The sequence below is a fragment of the Microtus ochrogaster genome, chromosome 22, assembly GCF_000317375.1.
Source record: "Microtus ochrogaster isolate Prairie Vole_2 chromosome 22, MicOch1.0, whole genome shotgun sequence".
In the NCBI taxonomy this organism is placed as follows: Eukaryota; Metazoa; Chordata; class Mammalia; order Rodentia; family Cricetidae; genus Microtus; species Microtus ochrogaster.
The window spans coordinates 28,409,441-28,425,449 of record NC_022023.1 but is presented as its reverse complement, the minus strand read 5'-3'; the positions used below and the strand labels follow the sequence as shown (position 1 = coordinate 28,425,449).

General features: G+C 43.1%; 2 protein-coding genes across 2 annotated transcripts in view; one reads left to right on the top strand and one right to left on the bottom strand.

Annotated features, from left to right (window-relative positions):
- Mphosph10 (M-phase phosphoprotein 10) overlaps positions 1-6,235 on the bottom strand; it is a 16,231-nt gene extending 9,996 nt beyond the window's left edge. The window contains exons 1-5 of the mRNA XM_005357805.2: positions 6,083-6,235; positions 3,833-4,523; positions 3,095-3,243; positions 1,700-1,868; positions 42-183 (exon numbers count right to left, since the gene is read on the bottom strand). Of these exons, the coding sequence (XP_005357862.1) occupies positions 42-183; positions 1,700-1,868; positions 3,095-3,243; positions 3,833-4,523; positions 6,083-6,171 (1,240 nt within the window). The 5' untranslated portion in view covers positions 6,172-6,235. The remainder of the gene's footprint in view (positions 1-41; positions 184-1,699; positions 1,869-3,094; positions 3,244-3,832; positions 4,524-6,082) is intronic.
- A 255-nt stretch (positions 6,236-6,490) lies between these two features.
- Positions 6,491-16,009, top strand: part of Mcee (methylmalonyl-CoA epimerase) — a 17,717-nt gene continuing 8,198 nt past the window's right edge. Inside the window, exon 1 of the mRNA XM_005357804.2 lies at positions 6,491-6,598. Coding sequence (XP_005357861.1) covers positions 6,553-6,598 — 46 coding nt within the window. The 5' untranslated portion in view covers positions 6,491-6,552. The remainder of the gene's footprint in view (positions 6,599-16,009) is intronic.

Below are 16,009 nucleotides of genomic sequence, written 5' to 3'. Positions count from 1 at the left end.
GGAGAAAACAAACATTATTGAAAATCTTCCAGGCACCATACCCATCCTGACAGCATGGTCAAAGTGCAGCGTCTCTTCCAGCAGGCTGTTCTCTGGCCGTTTCTGCGCTGTCACTTCCCCTTGAAGCTGCCAGGGCTTTTTTTCCAACAACTCTTTTTCCAAAGATGCAATTTTCTCATTCATCTGGAAAAATAAGACAGTTATTTTGAAATGTGTACTTACTAATGTACCAAGCTCCCCAGAAGCATTGGGTCTATTTGTGGGCTCCATTCTATTCAAACGATCCAAGTCTGCACAAGCCACTACTCACTTAATTATCACGGCATCCTATCATGATTAGTCCGGAATATCACTTTGATGGAGCCTGGCTCATCTCTGCCCTGTAACAGACCATTTTAGAGACACTAGCAGACACAAGGCCGATTTTATCTTAGAGACCTGCTGTTTCCCCACTTCCCTTCTGCTCACTTCTTAGTGAGTCCAGGGACCTTGGTAAGAAAGAATGCTTGCACTTTAGCCTCCCTAGCTTTTGCTTTTGTTACCACACTGACAAGTCTAATAGAGATAGCAGGTAATAGTGAGGATGGTAACAGTGGACATTTTGTCTTGTTCTTGCTAAAGTGATGTTTCTAGAATCTGGCCAAAAACCGTGGTGACAGTTTTGGACTTGATATATTTGTAGTTCCCTGAATCACAAAAAGGAATAAAATACGGTTAACTCCTTGACATCCCTGGAGCTTGCTGACCTTACACTGAATTAAAAGCTCGAGGCCCACCTGACTGTGGCACTGCTCTCACCACACTGTTGTGGATTCATGCATCACAACCAAGAAAGAGGCTAAAGTCAATGTGGATATTTACGTGTTGAGTCGGATACAGTTAGTCCTGTTTATACATTCTGCTTTATTTCTTATATATGGCTGTCAACCAAACATTACATTATTTACTTCTTGAAGGTTTGTGTAATTCCTCAGTGAAACCAAATATTTTTGGGGGGTGGGGAGAAGAGTGAGGTGGGAAGACATTAGGGTAGTAACTCATAAAGTTATTCTAGACTTTCTATCTCTTCTAGGGACACAGTGACAACCCTGAGCTTAATTAAAATTGCCTTTGAAAAATAATCCCTTAGGTAGTCTTGATATTTCGTTTTAAGATGAGTAAATGACAGAACCAAAGTACAATAACAAGCTAAAAGTATTAAAATCATCTGTCTGGCACTCATTTAAGAGACACACCTCCTCCAGCAGCTGAAACAGCTAAAGGAGGGCCACAGGATGACTAAGCGGAAGCGTACCCAACAGGAAAATAGGCACAGAGAAAAAGATTTTACAAATCTGGTTCCAAATGAAGGCTACGGGCTAGGAAATGGAAGCACTAACTTATACAAATCATAAGATGACTTTCATGTGGTATTTATATACAGTATATGCAAGATTTTCTTTTCTTTTTTTTTTTTTTTTAATGAGAGAGGGCAGACTACATATCTCAGGCAGATCTAATGCTCACTGTGTAGCCCAGGTTGTCCTTGAACTCACACAATCCTCCTACTTCAGCGTCCCAAGTGCTGGCTTTCTAGGCATGCACAACACTTAGCTTAGTGTACATGATCTTTAGGGAGCAAGGACTTTGCTTTTAAAAGAGCAGGGTGGTTAATGAGGTTCCACACTGTTGAACATATAACAGAAGTCCTAATAATTACCTTCTCCTGTCTCTTTTCAAAAGAGGATTTGACTTCATCAGATTCTTGCTTTACAGCTAAGGGACTCGTATCTTCAGCCTCATCCTCTGGCAAAGCAAAGGTCACTCTTTTCAAGCCTTCTTTATGCTGCTCACCATCCTCACCTTCTTCCAGGTCACTATCTTCATCCCTACAATACCAAAATGTTTATCAAAGAGGAAACACTACAAGCCTGTAAGAATACAAAGATATTATTCCAACTATAAAGTATTTTTAATACCCAATGTCATTCAACATTCAGAACTTCCAGGGTCGTTAAGTTAAGGAACAAAAGGAATTCTAATTTTTTTAAATTTTATTATTATTTTGTATGCATGACATGTGTGGGCAATATGTGTACCAAAGCATATATGTTAACGTCAAGAGAAAAACTTTCGTGGGTTTAGGGGATCAAACTTAGGTTACCAGGCTTGCATGGCAAGTGCTTTTATCTGTTAAGTCATCAACTACCTGACCCAAAAGGAAGAGATTCTTTTATTTTCCATTCATTCATTCACTCATTTATAGGTAGGGTCTATCTCATTCATTCATTCATTCATTCACTCATTCATAGGTAGGGTCTATCTCTATGTAGCCCTCCCTGTCTTTGAACTCCCTTGGTAGACTAGGCTAGTCCAAAACTCACAGAGATCCGCCTGCCTCAGCCTCCCAAGTGCTGTGATTAAAGGCATGCGCCACTACAAACCTGGTCAAGGAAGAGATCTTTAGGTGAAATACTTGCTATGTAGAAACAGAGTAGAAAGCACTAATACATCAAATACGTAACTCATCAACCCATGATACAAAATGCTTATTTAAACATTCGGAGCTGGAAAGATGGTTAAGAACACTGGCAGCTCTTCCAGAGGACATGGGTTCGATTCCCAGCACCCACATGTGCCTCACAGCTGTCTGGTGGCTTGGTATCTCCAGTCCCAGGGGATCTGACACCATCTTCTGGCCTTTGCAGGCACCAAACACGCAGTGAGCAGACATACAAGTAAACCAAAAAAACATACAGATAAAATAAACTTTAAAAAAACAATATGCTAGGTGGTAGTGGCAACGCCTTTAATCCCAACACTAGGGAGGCAGAGGCAGGCAGATCTCTCAGTTTCTAGGCTAGACTGGTCTACAGAGTGAGTTCCGGATAGCCAGGGCTACTGGCTCAAAACCCAATTGCCAGGTCCTTACTCACAACATAAAAGGCTAACTGCTCTGCTGGTGCAAATTAAATAATCACCAATATCCCTTGAAATCCAGACACATTTTTCTAGCTGTGTGATATATAGAGTCTGACTTCTGTGAGGTACTTGACAACTCTGAGTACATATTTTACATCTCCACTTACAAACTACAAGAGTCTGAAATGCTCACGTTTCTGAAAGGTTCTCCTCTGCATCCTCGGCAAATCCTTCCTCCTTGTTTGAACCCAGCTCATCATCATCAACACCAGCGATGTCATCATCACTTTCAACTGGATCGAAGAAATCTTTGTATTTCAGATTTCTGGAACTTTTGTTTGACTAAAAGAAAGATTTTTGAAAAATTTAAAGATATAAAATAAAAAAAAACACTCATGTGCCTATGCATATTATACACACATAAAAATTGCTTTCTAACTTTAATATCACTCCAGCCAAAAACAGCTATTAGGGAAACTAGCAACTAGGTAACTACCTTAAAGGACAACTGAAGCACAGCACACTGAAAGACAGAGCATACCTACTTAAAAGACATAAAATAAGAGCACACTATTCCATCTCAAAATTTCTAATTACCATTATTTAAAAAACAAAAACCACTCTCCAAATAGATAATTGTTAAAAGCCCCTCGCATCCATATCTTCCTTTTTTCTATTTAGTTGGGTGTGTGTAGGAGTGTTTTTCGAGGCAGGGTCTCATCACTTCTCCCAGGCTGGCTTTGAGCACGTAATTTTCCTGCCTCAGTGTCCCACTTAAAATGTTTACACCCCTGCACCACTGGCTCAGCTTTTACATTCATTTAATCTCTTCAATCCTTCACTTGTGCTCTAAGGAATTTTGAGGCACATTAAGTCTCTACTCAGGAAAACATGACATCTAACTTAAAAGTTTCTTTTCCTAAAACCTTACCTTAATCTTCTGATGTCCAAACAGCCCTCCCTCATCTTCATCTGAATCAATGTCTTCAAAAAAGTCAATGTCCTCCTCCTCCTCTCCGCCATCAGGTCTCCTTTCCTCTTCCTTTTCTACTTTTTCTAGAAAGTTCTCCATTTCAGACAGTTTGAAGAATTTATCATCCACTACAGACTTTTCTCTTGGTTTTCCGGAAGGTTTGGTTTGCATTTTGCTCTGCTGTTCCAGTTTGCTAATATCAAAGTCCAGGTCGGAGTCCTCATCACTGAAAACGGGACTTTCCCTTAGGTCGGGTCTGCTTTGGGCTCTCTCCCCCGCTTTAGGAACATTAGCACCCCCGTCTGACAGCTGCTCATCCTCCACATCAGTCTCTTGGTTCTCCTGGCTCTCACCCTCCAGCTCTAAGGCACCCTCCTCACCCTCCTGGTAGTCACCCTCCTGGTCGTCGCCCTCTGGGAGAAGGCTGAGGTCTTCATACTCGACTGTCTCACTAACTGCATTCTGGAAGTATTGTAAGATTGGTTCGTTTTGCAGTTCTAGTTGTTGCCAAATCTGTTCATCATCAAAACTGTTTATCTCAAGTTTCCGCAAAGGACTTCCAGAGATTCGGCCATCCTCTAAGATTTTATTAAAATCATAGAGAACTTTCGTTAAAGAGGTGAACTTTGATGCTAGTCCATTTTGAATCCTATTGGGAAAAGAATTAAGTAAGATTACACACAGTGATATCAAGCATTCTTAAATAAAAGAAAAAACAAAAAGCATACCTTATTTACAGAATAAAATGTAAATGGAGCATTAAGTAAAGACCCTCGATCCCAACAGTGTGTATCTTGCTGATGGACCAGAGTATCTGAGTTGGCTGAACAGACTGTAGGCTGGACAATCACTGCTCATCTATTTGCCTGGAGATACCTACTAAGTAAGTCAGCCTCAAATTCTCAAACCTGTGGTAATGGCACAGACCTTTAATCCCAGCACTCAGGAGGCAGAGGCAGGCAGTCTCTCTGAGTTCCAGGATAGTCAAGATTACACAGAGAAGCCTGTCTCCAAAAACAAAAGAAAACAAATTCTCAAATCTGCCACATAACACTTTTTATTACTCATTTGGCAAGTGATTAGTATCTGGCTATAAATTTGGGGACATTTCTCTAAGGATAGGACACCTGAAATGAGATCTACAGATTGATAGTGACAAGTAAAAGAGATCACATAGTATAAAGGTCTGGAAACATGTATTCTGGTTATAAGAAACAGTTAGGAAAAAAATACCTTGAAAAAGATGAGCCCAGGCAGTGTGAAGAACAGCAAGACCCAGACAGCTATAGTGTGATTTAGGAAGCAGAGTATGAGCCTGAGATTATGGACTCTGGAGGACCAGGACCCAAACCACGTCGGAGTCAGAGATAAGAACTTGTCACTTAAGGACAAAATGACAATTTGCTATTTGGAAAGAGAAATGATAATGGAAGATTTGTGAGGAACCTTAAGCAGCTTCCCAAAGGATGACCGAGATTGATGTTGGAGTCACAACAGTGAGTATGGCAATTAGGAATCAAAGTCTAAATAGAATTAGATAGGATGAACCAGGCAGAGAAAGCACAGAAAATAAGAGAAAAACGATGACATCAAGGAAGTAGACTAGCTGACTAGGAACAAATAAAATGATAGCATGGCCTAGTAGTGGAAATGGGGAAATGACTTCAGGAGAGAGAGAGTATAGGTGGAAGGGGAAGCTCTTTCGTGGACTCAGTGAATTTGCGATGCTAAAGAGTATGGATTTGCAATAGAAATCTGAGTCATAATTTTACAGGCTTTAATCGAAACGCTAGGAAAAAAGACAGAAATCTACCCTAATTTTCAAACTCAGTCGTGAAAGTGCACATTGTACAAGCATTGTACAAGCACGTACTTTTGATAAAGCTTAGTGAGTAGCAAGCGGTGGGCATCTCGAGGACATACATTCAGAAGTGCAATCGGCACGGAATAAGGTAGCATGTGTCAAAAGTCTCTCTGGACGCTAATAAAGGCGCTTCGTTTTATTTTAGTAGCACACAACTAGGAGATATGCACTGGACAGCTTTCACTGAGAAAATTCCTACAGGCCAAGACAGCAAAAACTGTCTGAAACTGGGGTTAAGCGACCTATATGTACTTCCACTCCGGTCTTTCCTAAGTTGCCGAACGCCTGCCTTCCCGGCATCCCTACGATACGGGTCGCCCTCCCAGGCCTGGATCTGCACTTACGTGAGGAAACACTCGGGTCGGCTGGTGGCTTTCTTGACTTCCCTCAGACACCGTTCCAGGGTCTGGCGACGGGTCACGCGAGGTGCCATAGCTGCGAACTACAGCTCCACGCGAGGGCCGAGAGCAGCCGGAAGCCGTACGACAATCATGTGCCTTCCGCAACCATAAGCTCAGAGTCAAAGGTTCCGCCGTGCACAGGTTCCGTCCCTAAACCCAGACGGTGGCTATAGCGGCGAGCACCTTCTACTGGGCAAGCGTGGAGGCGGGGCAGACAATCGAAAAGATCTATTGGTCCTCTCAAGCGCCTTGGTGTTGTGACCCCGCCCCTGGCCTCAGCCCCGCCCCCGTCCTGTTTCCCCGCCCACTACGGCTTTAGGCACGCCCCCCCGGGTCCCAGTCTCCGCCTTCTGCCCGCTTTCCCTGTTCACTCTGCCCTACTAGGACGCTGTGCAAGCGCCTTGCTTCACAAAATGAGGCGCATAGTGAAGGCCGCCGCGTTGGCTGCGAGCACTACAGGTGAATACCGGGCACCGTCAGGGGCGCCGGGCGCGGGGAGCGCTGCACGGGAGGCCGCGGGTGGCCGAGGTCTAAAACGCTGGACTTCCTGAACTGTATTCCCTTAGCGCAAGAGTTCTTTATTGTCCAGCTCCCTGCTATTGGGTTGCCCTTGGCAAACGTGGACCAGACAGGTAACCTGCCCAGGAGCACAGACAAGGCAGGGACAGCAGAAAATCAGGAAGGGACTCAAGAATTATTATATGCCCGCAATAAGAGACAGGAGAAACCAACAAAGTGGCGAGTCCTGAAAAGTCTCTCTTGAATTCAAGCATGTTTTATGCACTTCTCTACCCTTTTTTCATCTGACGTAAAGAGGGAAGGAACAATCGGAAGGATTGTAAGTTCTCTGAGTTCTCATGACCTCCGTCTCTTTTATAGATAAGCAGAATTATGGTGACAGATAACCTAGTTTTCTTACTTTCTCCTCTTTCGTTTTCTTTTCTTCTTTCCTGGTGACAGTTACTACCCTCAGTCTGAGATTTTCTATTTGGAAGAAAATATAAGGCAGTGTCGTTCCAGAGTTACTCCGTTACATTTGTGACAAATCCTTTAGCTGGCATGTTCAAAAGGTATTCAGAGGAATGAACTTTTGTTAATATACTTCCCACCTGGAAAGTTCTGTCTGCTCATCTGATGAAGCCTACACTACTAGCCATCTTTCAAAGTCGGCTCTCAAACTAAATTTGTTTCTTATTTTGTTTTTTGGTTCTCTAGGCTTTCAGGCCAATCAAAAAATTACTTGTCTGTCCTAGCAAGCCCCCAAGGCCGAGAGATGAGCCACAGGCAAAAGAAAAAACATATATACCTTAATACATGAGCTGCCTTATAATCAGTTTAGTATAGTGACGTGTTTGCGCACGCATGTCACACAAACACAGACACACACACGTGTAAGAGAGCATATTGTATCAAAAGAGCAGAGCACAATAGTTTTTTTTGTCTTGGGGGGGGTTGATTTGTTTTATCTAATAAGACAGTGTTTCTCTGTGTAGCTCTGGCTGGCCTGGAACCACAAAGATCTGTCTGCCTCTGCCTTCTGAGTGCTGGGGTTAAAGGAGTGCTTTGACAGAGCAAAATGTTAAGATGAGTTTCTGATTCAGCTAATGCTGAAGTTTTGCTAGTACTTCTGCTTGGTATGGTTTTCGTATGCCTGGCCGAATATAAATCACCACCTTAGCATGCCATACGTTGTTTTTTTCAAATATCTACTAAGGCAGAATCACATGTTCTGTCATAGCAAGCTCTCTCTTAGAAAATAGGCGTTGCTTATCAGACATACACTAATGATATTAAAAATGAGGATCTGGCCGGGTGGTGGTGGTGCACGCCTTTAATCCCAGCACTTGGGGAGGCAGAGGCAGGCGGATCTTTGTGAGTTCGAGACCAACCTGGTCTACAAGAGCTAGTTCCAAGACAGGCTCCAAAGCTACAGAGAAACCCTGTCTCGAAAACAACAACAAAAATGAGGATCTGGACTGAGATAGTACCTCAGTTCCTAGAGTGCTTTCTTAATATGCACAAAGCCTTGGCTCAGTCTTCATCCCCACATAAACTAGCATGGTTGTGCATACCCGCAATCCAAGTACTTGGGAAATGGAGATAGAAGAACCAGAAGTTCAGATTCATCCTCAGCTCCTGTGCTGGTTTGAATGTAATCGACCCCTATAATCTCATAGGATGAGGAAGTGTAGCTTGTTGGAGTGGGTGTGGCCTTTGTTAGAGGAAGTGTGCCGCTGTGGGTGAGGGCTTTGAAGCTTCCTTTGCTCAGGATACTGCCCAGTGAGTCAGTCTACTTCCTGTTGCCTGCAAGATGTGGACTATCAGCTACTCCCCCAGCACCATGTCTGCCTGCCTTCTGCCATGCTCCCCGCCATGGTGATAATTGACTAAACCTCTGAAGCTATAAGTGAGCCCCCAAAATTAAATGTTTTCCTTATAAGACTTGCCGTGGTCATGGTGTCTTTTTACAGCAATAGAATCCTAACTAAGGCAGCTACATACTCAGTTTGAGGTCAACCTAAGATACCTGTGAAGTGAACTCCCACCCACAGAGTGGGGGCTCCCTTCCAGACCCCAGGTTAGGCACAGACAACACCCAAACCTCTGTTTTAACCGTGATCCTTTATTAAGCAGGAAGAAAAGTTAAAAGTGGCTGCTTTCTGCCTCAGGCAGAAAAACAGCATCAAATGGTCTTCCAGGTGTCCTTAAGAAGAGAAAAGGGGAGATCTGTGTTAGAATAGGCTAGGGTGGGCGAGAAGGGAAAGGGGCAAGGATATTTGTCCTGGGGGAACGAAGGACTGACAGAGAGGAGACAGATGTAGCACATAGGCAAATGGTGGTTTATAAAAGGGGGAACCCCATGTTAGGATGAGGTGTTTAATTTTATCTGGGCATGTCATTTAGGTGAGCCAAAGGGGGCGTCTGATTCCTGGACTTTGGTAGTCAGCTGCAGGAGGCAGATGTAGCCAGATAAGGGAATAGGCCTTGGTGGCTAGCTTTAGGAATGTCATCTAACAGTTTTTAGCAAGGCAGAGAGAATGGGATGGAGGGCAAGGTCTGGCAGAGCCACATGCTTGAGTGGGCAAGTGTCCCTTCATTAGCACCTTTTTCTTTTATTATTAAATGGCTGGGTATTGGGTAAGTGGGCGTTGTTTTCTCTGGTTGCTTCCTGCTGACATTGAGGCATAGTTCAATGAAGCTGGTTTGTTGGTCAAGGCAGGGAAGAGCAGGCTGTGTCAGTTGATGTCCAGGTTCTGCAGGACCATCTGAGGCTAGGGAAGTGTCGTCTATGAGACTGGACCAGGTTGTAGAGTCTAAGGAGACAGCTGGACGGGCACTGGAGTTGCTGGAGCAGTCTGTAGTCGGTTTGAAATCTGTTGGGACAGATAGACTAGGGACAGAGGTGACGTTAAAGAGTTTAGAAAAAACGTTTCATTTGAATGTACATTTGAAACTTTTAGGTTCATGGTCCTGGCAGTTGGGAAGAGGAGTCCCAAGACCAGGGAAAGGGGGAGAGATCCCACCCTTAGGAATAGGCAATAGCCAGGAAAACTTGGGCTGTTGGTTTCAGAGAAAACGGACCCTTCTTTCTCTTACCAGCTGTCAGTTGTCAATAGCTCCTCAGCTGGAGGTGGGACTTCATGCCTACCTCTCTTTCCGTGTTGGGATTTTGTCTGGATTGAATTTTTTGCAGGTCTTTTGCATGCTGTCATAACTGCTCTGAATTCATGTGTGAGGCTGCAGTACTGTATTCCTTGTAGTTGTCCATGGCTTCTGGGACTCTTTCTGCCCCTCCTCATTCATTAACAGTGGTGTCAGGTATGGTCTCAACTTGTGAAATGGGCCTTTAGATCCAATCACAAAGTTGTTGGTTTTTCTCATGACATTTGTACCACTGTTGCACACTGGGCGTGTCTTGTCAGGCTGGCAATTGCAGCTGTCATGGTTCACAATTAGGTAAGACTGATGACCACGTTACTTCTCCAGTAGTGTGCATAGCCCTACAGCGTGTGAGAGATAGCCAGCCATGATGAAGCTTCCAGTGAGTACCAGCTTTGTTTTTCCATGTTCTGTGACTTAAGTATGTGGTGTCATCAGCAATAAGGGGCTCTGGAGGGTAACCAAGAGCATTGGCAATAGTTTGGGGACTCTATGGTATCCATTAGGCCAATTACTTCAGAAGAGGTAACCCATTCTTGGCAATAGGCACTGGGCGTTTTATTTGTTATCCTGTGTGTCATATAGAGGCGTTGTTGCCTCATTATAGAGTAACTCCTTTTAAATGGTGTGTGTGTGTGTGTGTGTGTGTGTGTGTGTGTGTGTGTGTGTAATAGTGTATAGCATGGGGAGGACTGGTTAACAGATTGCTGAAAGATAGTTATTGTTTAGTTTCCATTTCTATAAGAAAAGAAATTCACAAGTGAAGAAATGGTCATGAGCAGTATACATGAATCAGAGGGGTTTGATTTGTTGTGATATAGGAGACCAAATTCAGATCTTTGTCCATGCTCGGCAGTGTTCCTTCATTGAGCCGTATACCCCCATCAGAGCTGGAAGTGTATGTGTGTGTGCACGCGCGTGTGCGCTTATGTGTGTGTAAGCTTGGTCAGGAGTAGGTTTCCATATGGTCTTTAGTGTTAATTATCCCTCCCCATATTCCCTCCCATCCCCACACAATTTCCATTACTCTCTCTTTATACTAATGAGTGTATGTATGGGCCCTAGCTGTGGCTCCGGGGAAGGAGCACAGGCAGATCTCCAGAGCTCACTGACCAGCCAGCCTTGCCCATTACTGAGCAAGACCTGACTCAAAAGTGGCATATAAGAATAGGGTGGAGGATACCTAATTCCATCCTTTAGCTTTTGTGAAATTGTACACACAGACACACACACACACACACACACACACACACACACTGTTTCTCTCACACACTTGGCTTGATGTAGTATTCCATAAGGTATACATATATCAAAACATCACATTGTAAATTTTCAGCATTTATACTTTCATGTATAATTATAAGATGTGAAGTATAAGGTATAAATTATAAATATATTTATAAATTATAAATCATAATGTATGATTTATACTTGTCAGTCATACCTAAATAAAACTTGGGGGATTACATTATTTTAAACTCTTTATTGCTGGTTGTTTGGTCTACAAGATTTTACCCACTGACTCTTACTGCATTTGATAGTTTGAATGTAATTGGCCCCCCTAATGGTGGAGCTTCCCACTCTCATAGGGAGTGGCGCTATTAGAAGGTGTGGTTTTGTTGGAGTAGGTATAGCCTTGTTGGAGTAAGTAGGTCATTGTGGGGGTGGGCTTTGAGGTTTCCTATGCTCAGGTTACCGCCCAGTGTCTCAGTCCATTTCCTGTTGCCTGCAAGATGTAGGACTGACTCTCAGCTCCAGCTGAACACTATGTCTTCCTTCACCCTGCCATGCTTCCTGCCATCATGATAATGGCAGCTCCCCACCACAGCCCCTGCATCAGCTCCTGTCTCCAGGTTCCTGCCCTGTTTGAGTTCCTGTCCTGACTTCCTTCAGTGATGAACAGCAATGCTGAAGTGTGAGCCAAATAAACCCTCCTCCTCCACAATTTGCTTCTGGGTCAGGTGTTTTGTTTCAGCCATAGAAACGCTGACTAAGATGTTGCAGAAGCAGACCTTTCCCCCCTTTATAAAGTTCATGTAGCTACCAAAAAAATGTACAGTATTTATTACATTTGCCATGCTGTACACCTTTATCATGTTGAAAAATGTTTTCATAACCCAAAAGGAAACTCACATGTATTCAGCAGTCACTCTCTGTCTCAGTTATGTTTCTATAGCTCTGAAGACACCACAACCAAGGTGACTTATAGAAGGAAGGGTTGATTGGGCATTTATAGTTTCAGAGTGAGTCCATGAACATCGTAGGGGAAGCCTGGCCGCATGCATGCCGGCATGTCACTGGGGCAGTAGATGAGAATTACACATTCATCAGCAAGTGGGGTGCAGAGAAAGAGACACCAGGAATGGCGTGGACTTCTGAAACCTCAAAGCCCACCCCCAGTGACATAGCTCCAATAAGACCACACCTCCTAATCCTTCCCATACAGTTCCACCAAGTAGGGAGCAAGCATTCAAATATATGAGCCTATGGGGGCCATTTCCATGCAAAACACCGTAATACCCATCCTCCCCTCCAGTCTTTAGTAATCACCTTTCTTCCTGTCTCTCTGCTGTGAGCTGTTCTGATGCTTGATAGAAGTGGTATCATACTATGTATATTATTTAGGATGATGTGTGTAGAGGTTCTTCCATGTTATAGTGTCAGTAAGGTTGAATGATAGCCCATTTTTTCCTGTGGGAATATTGCTGCTGTGAATATCAGTGTATGCATTGTTGTTTGAGTTTTGATTTTCAGGCTTTTTTTTGAGTGCTTAGGAATAGATATTTGGTCCTATGATGATTCTGTGTTTAATAATGTTTGTTTTGAGGAATTGCTGAACCATTGCATGACAGGTACACTATTTTACATTTTGTTCAATACTATACAAGGTTTTTGATTTTTTTTTTCTTCTTGCTTTCCTGTGTGGGGTGAAGCAGTACATCTCACCATGGAACCTCCTTGCCTTTCCTGACAATCACTGATGCTACGGAGTGTCTCATGTGCCTGTTGACTGTTTTTGTATCCTGTTTCTTTTATCTCTCTTTCTGTGTGCTTGGCTATCTATCTATCTATCTATCTATCTATCTATCTATCTATCTATCTATCTATCTATCTATCTATCTGTGGCAAGGTCTTGCTATGTATTTCTGGCTGCAACTGCTGGCTGTGAAATTCCAGAGATCTGCCTGTCTCTGCCTTCTGAATGCTGAAGTTAAAGATGTGCTCCACCATGCCAGCCCAGTTCCTTCATTTTTAAGTAAACTGTATCACTGAGTCTTCACTGGCATCACAGTAAGCTTCTACACCATTCCTAAAATATGCATTTCAGAGCCCAAGGAAAGCCAATAAAAAGAGATCTCTCAAACCAGTTTTCCCTAGAGAAACCAGTTACCACTTATTTCTAGAGGTAAGACGGTGTCAAAAACTTGGTCTCTACAATATACTGTTGTCTTTTATGTGTCTCACATACAAAAGAAAGTTTGCTTTCCTATTAAATTAAAAGACCAAGCTGTTCTAATGAACCAAATTGTAAGAGGCTACAGAGAAAGTTCCAATAACTGCCACTTGGGCTTCCTTTGGTGCGCCAGACTCTGTGATGTCCTTAGAGCAGACTGCATAGGACGTCAAAGTTGACTTTCACTTGAACAGCCTGTCATTTGCTCCTTTGGCATTTCCGTGTGTTCCAACTAGTGGGAGGACATCAGAGGTGGGACCTCGACTCCGTATTTGACTCTCCCTACAACTTCTTACTGTACAAACTCTCCGGAAGATGACTGCCTTATCCATCTACATTGATTTAAAAAACACAAATACCATGTACTGATCCCATTGCGAAGTGGCACCTTCTGGAGAAATGCACAGAAGGAGAGGGATGGTTTGACTAAATATATCATTAGCGTCTGTGCATTGTCCTCACTGCTGGGTCCTGGAAACCTGACTGGGTGACTCTGGAATAAAGAAAGGACAGACACACTTCCAGGAAAGCTAGGATGGAGTGGGCTGTGCTCACCCTGATGGAGGGCATCGGCACAACCTGGAAACCTAGCATGTTTTATGTACAGCACAGAAGGGCTGGGTTGGCTATTCTAGGTGGGAGCAGTCTCAGGCTGCAGTTCTGGGAGGAAGACGCTGCTGTTGATAGATTTTGCACACATTCATCAGTTGTACCTAAACACACTCCTTCTTGTACGAGAGGAAGGCTTTGCCATTTCCATGGATCTGAACACTGGGGCCCTTGACACGACCACGCCCACGTCAACAGTACATACTCACTCAGGACATCAGTCACTCCCTCACTGTTTGTAAAGCGGTAATGTGTGGGCTTGTGGGAAATGTTTGTGCAAGTCGTGACAAACCATCATTGTATGTCCTTAGCTGACACAAACCCCGAGAGCTTGTGAGGTATTGAGGGTGGTATGTGGGGTGGGGAGGACTAGGGATGAGAACATACAGAAGATAGTTATCTGGGACCAGGAGGTCTTCACAAGCTGATGACCTATGCCAAGGTCCTCATTATTAAGAAGGACAGCATATTATCCTATACTATTCATATTCTATTTATTTGTACTATTAAAATATATAATTAAATTAAAATATATATATAATTAAATTAATATATATTCATATTCTATTTATTTGTACTATTAAAATATATATAAATACTATTCATATTCTATTTGTACTATTAAAATATACTATTTGTAGAGGGAGAATGGGCCATGACCAGCAGAAAGCTAAATCAAACAATATTAGCAAAGAGAACACAGGATACCTCAGACACAGCTGCCTTAGGACTGATAACCACAGCCCTTCAGGGAAGAAATTCAGGTTCCCATAAATGAAACCTTAACTCCTTTGAGGTCCTGGCCCCAGCCCCAGCCCAGACCTGGCCAAGTCTGTCCCTGGGTAAGAACACAAAACTAAACATCCCTTTTGTCCTTTTAACGAGGCCTCTGTGAAAGCCTTGAATCGCTTGGCTCCCGGTACATAGCAGTGAGAGCGGGTGAGTTCACTGTGTGCCTGCTCTAGGTGTTTACCACTGCATTATGTTTTGGAACCACCTATCTACTCTTCACACTGAACCAGAAAATTAAATATTTAGTGGATGATCCTAGAGATAGAATAAAAATGTCAGAGCAGCTCACATTCTAAAGATTGGATATTCTCTTTGTAGGAATTAGGCTTCAATTGTCTAGTTCTATTTGTTTGTCTTGAATATCAATACACTTAGATTTCATGATAATACATAGAGTACATATATTGGACTACATTAACCAAAGAGCACTTTGGGCATTTCAGGAACTTGTCATACAGACTATGATATAGTAAAAGATCTTCTTAATCTATCTTAGTTGGGGTTTCTATCGCTGCAACAAAACACCATGGCCAAAAAGAGTTGGGGAGGAAAGGAGGGTTTATTCCGCTTACACTTCCATATCATTGTTGATTATTGAAGGAAGTCAGGACAGGAACTCAAACAGGGCAGGATCCTGGAGGCAGGAACTGATGCAGTGACTGTGACAGGGTGCTGCTTACTGGCTGGTTTCCCATGGCTTGCTCAGCGTGCTTTGTCTTAGAGACCAGGACCAGCTCAGGAATGGCAAGACCCACAGTCGGCTGAGCTCTTCCACGTTAATCACTAATAAAAAAAGATGTACCCCAGGTTTCCCCAAAGGCCCATCGGGGGGAGGAGTTTTCTCAATTAAAGTTTCATTTCCCCAAATGACTCTACCTTGTGTCAGGTTGACATAAACCTATCCAGCACACTGAATGAGAGAGGATTTCTTCCCAGCCTGGAGTAGTTATGCTTCTATTCTATCAAGTTGAATAAAGAAATAATGTAAAACTCTGGCTCAGAAGAAATCACAGCCTGGTATACACACCTTGTTCTCGCTCTCCACCAAGAAGTTAGATGTTTTCCTTAGTTGATATTAAACAAAATATACACCCAAATTATGCAGAGTATGCCTTTCGTGAGTTCATTCCATGGTGTGAAACAAACATGTGTACGGATTGGGAAGAAAATTGCCTGCTCTTCTCCTTGGGTGTGATGTTCACTCTCACATCCAGACTTCTGTAAAAAGCAGATGTCATTGGGCAGTTCTGATGTGCAGAGTACCCCTAAGTGTTACAGTAGGCATGGATTACTATGAATGTGCAGTTACCCCTAAGTAAGCATGGATTACTATGAATGTACAGTTACCCCTAAGT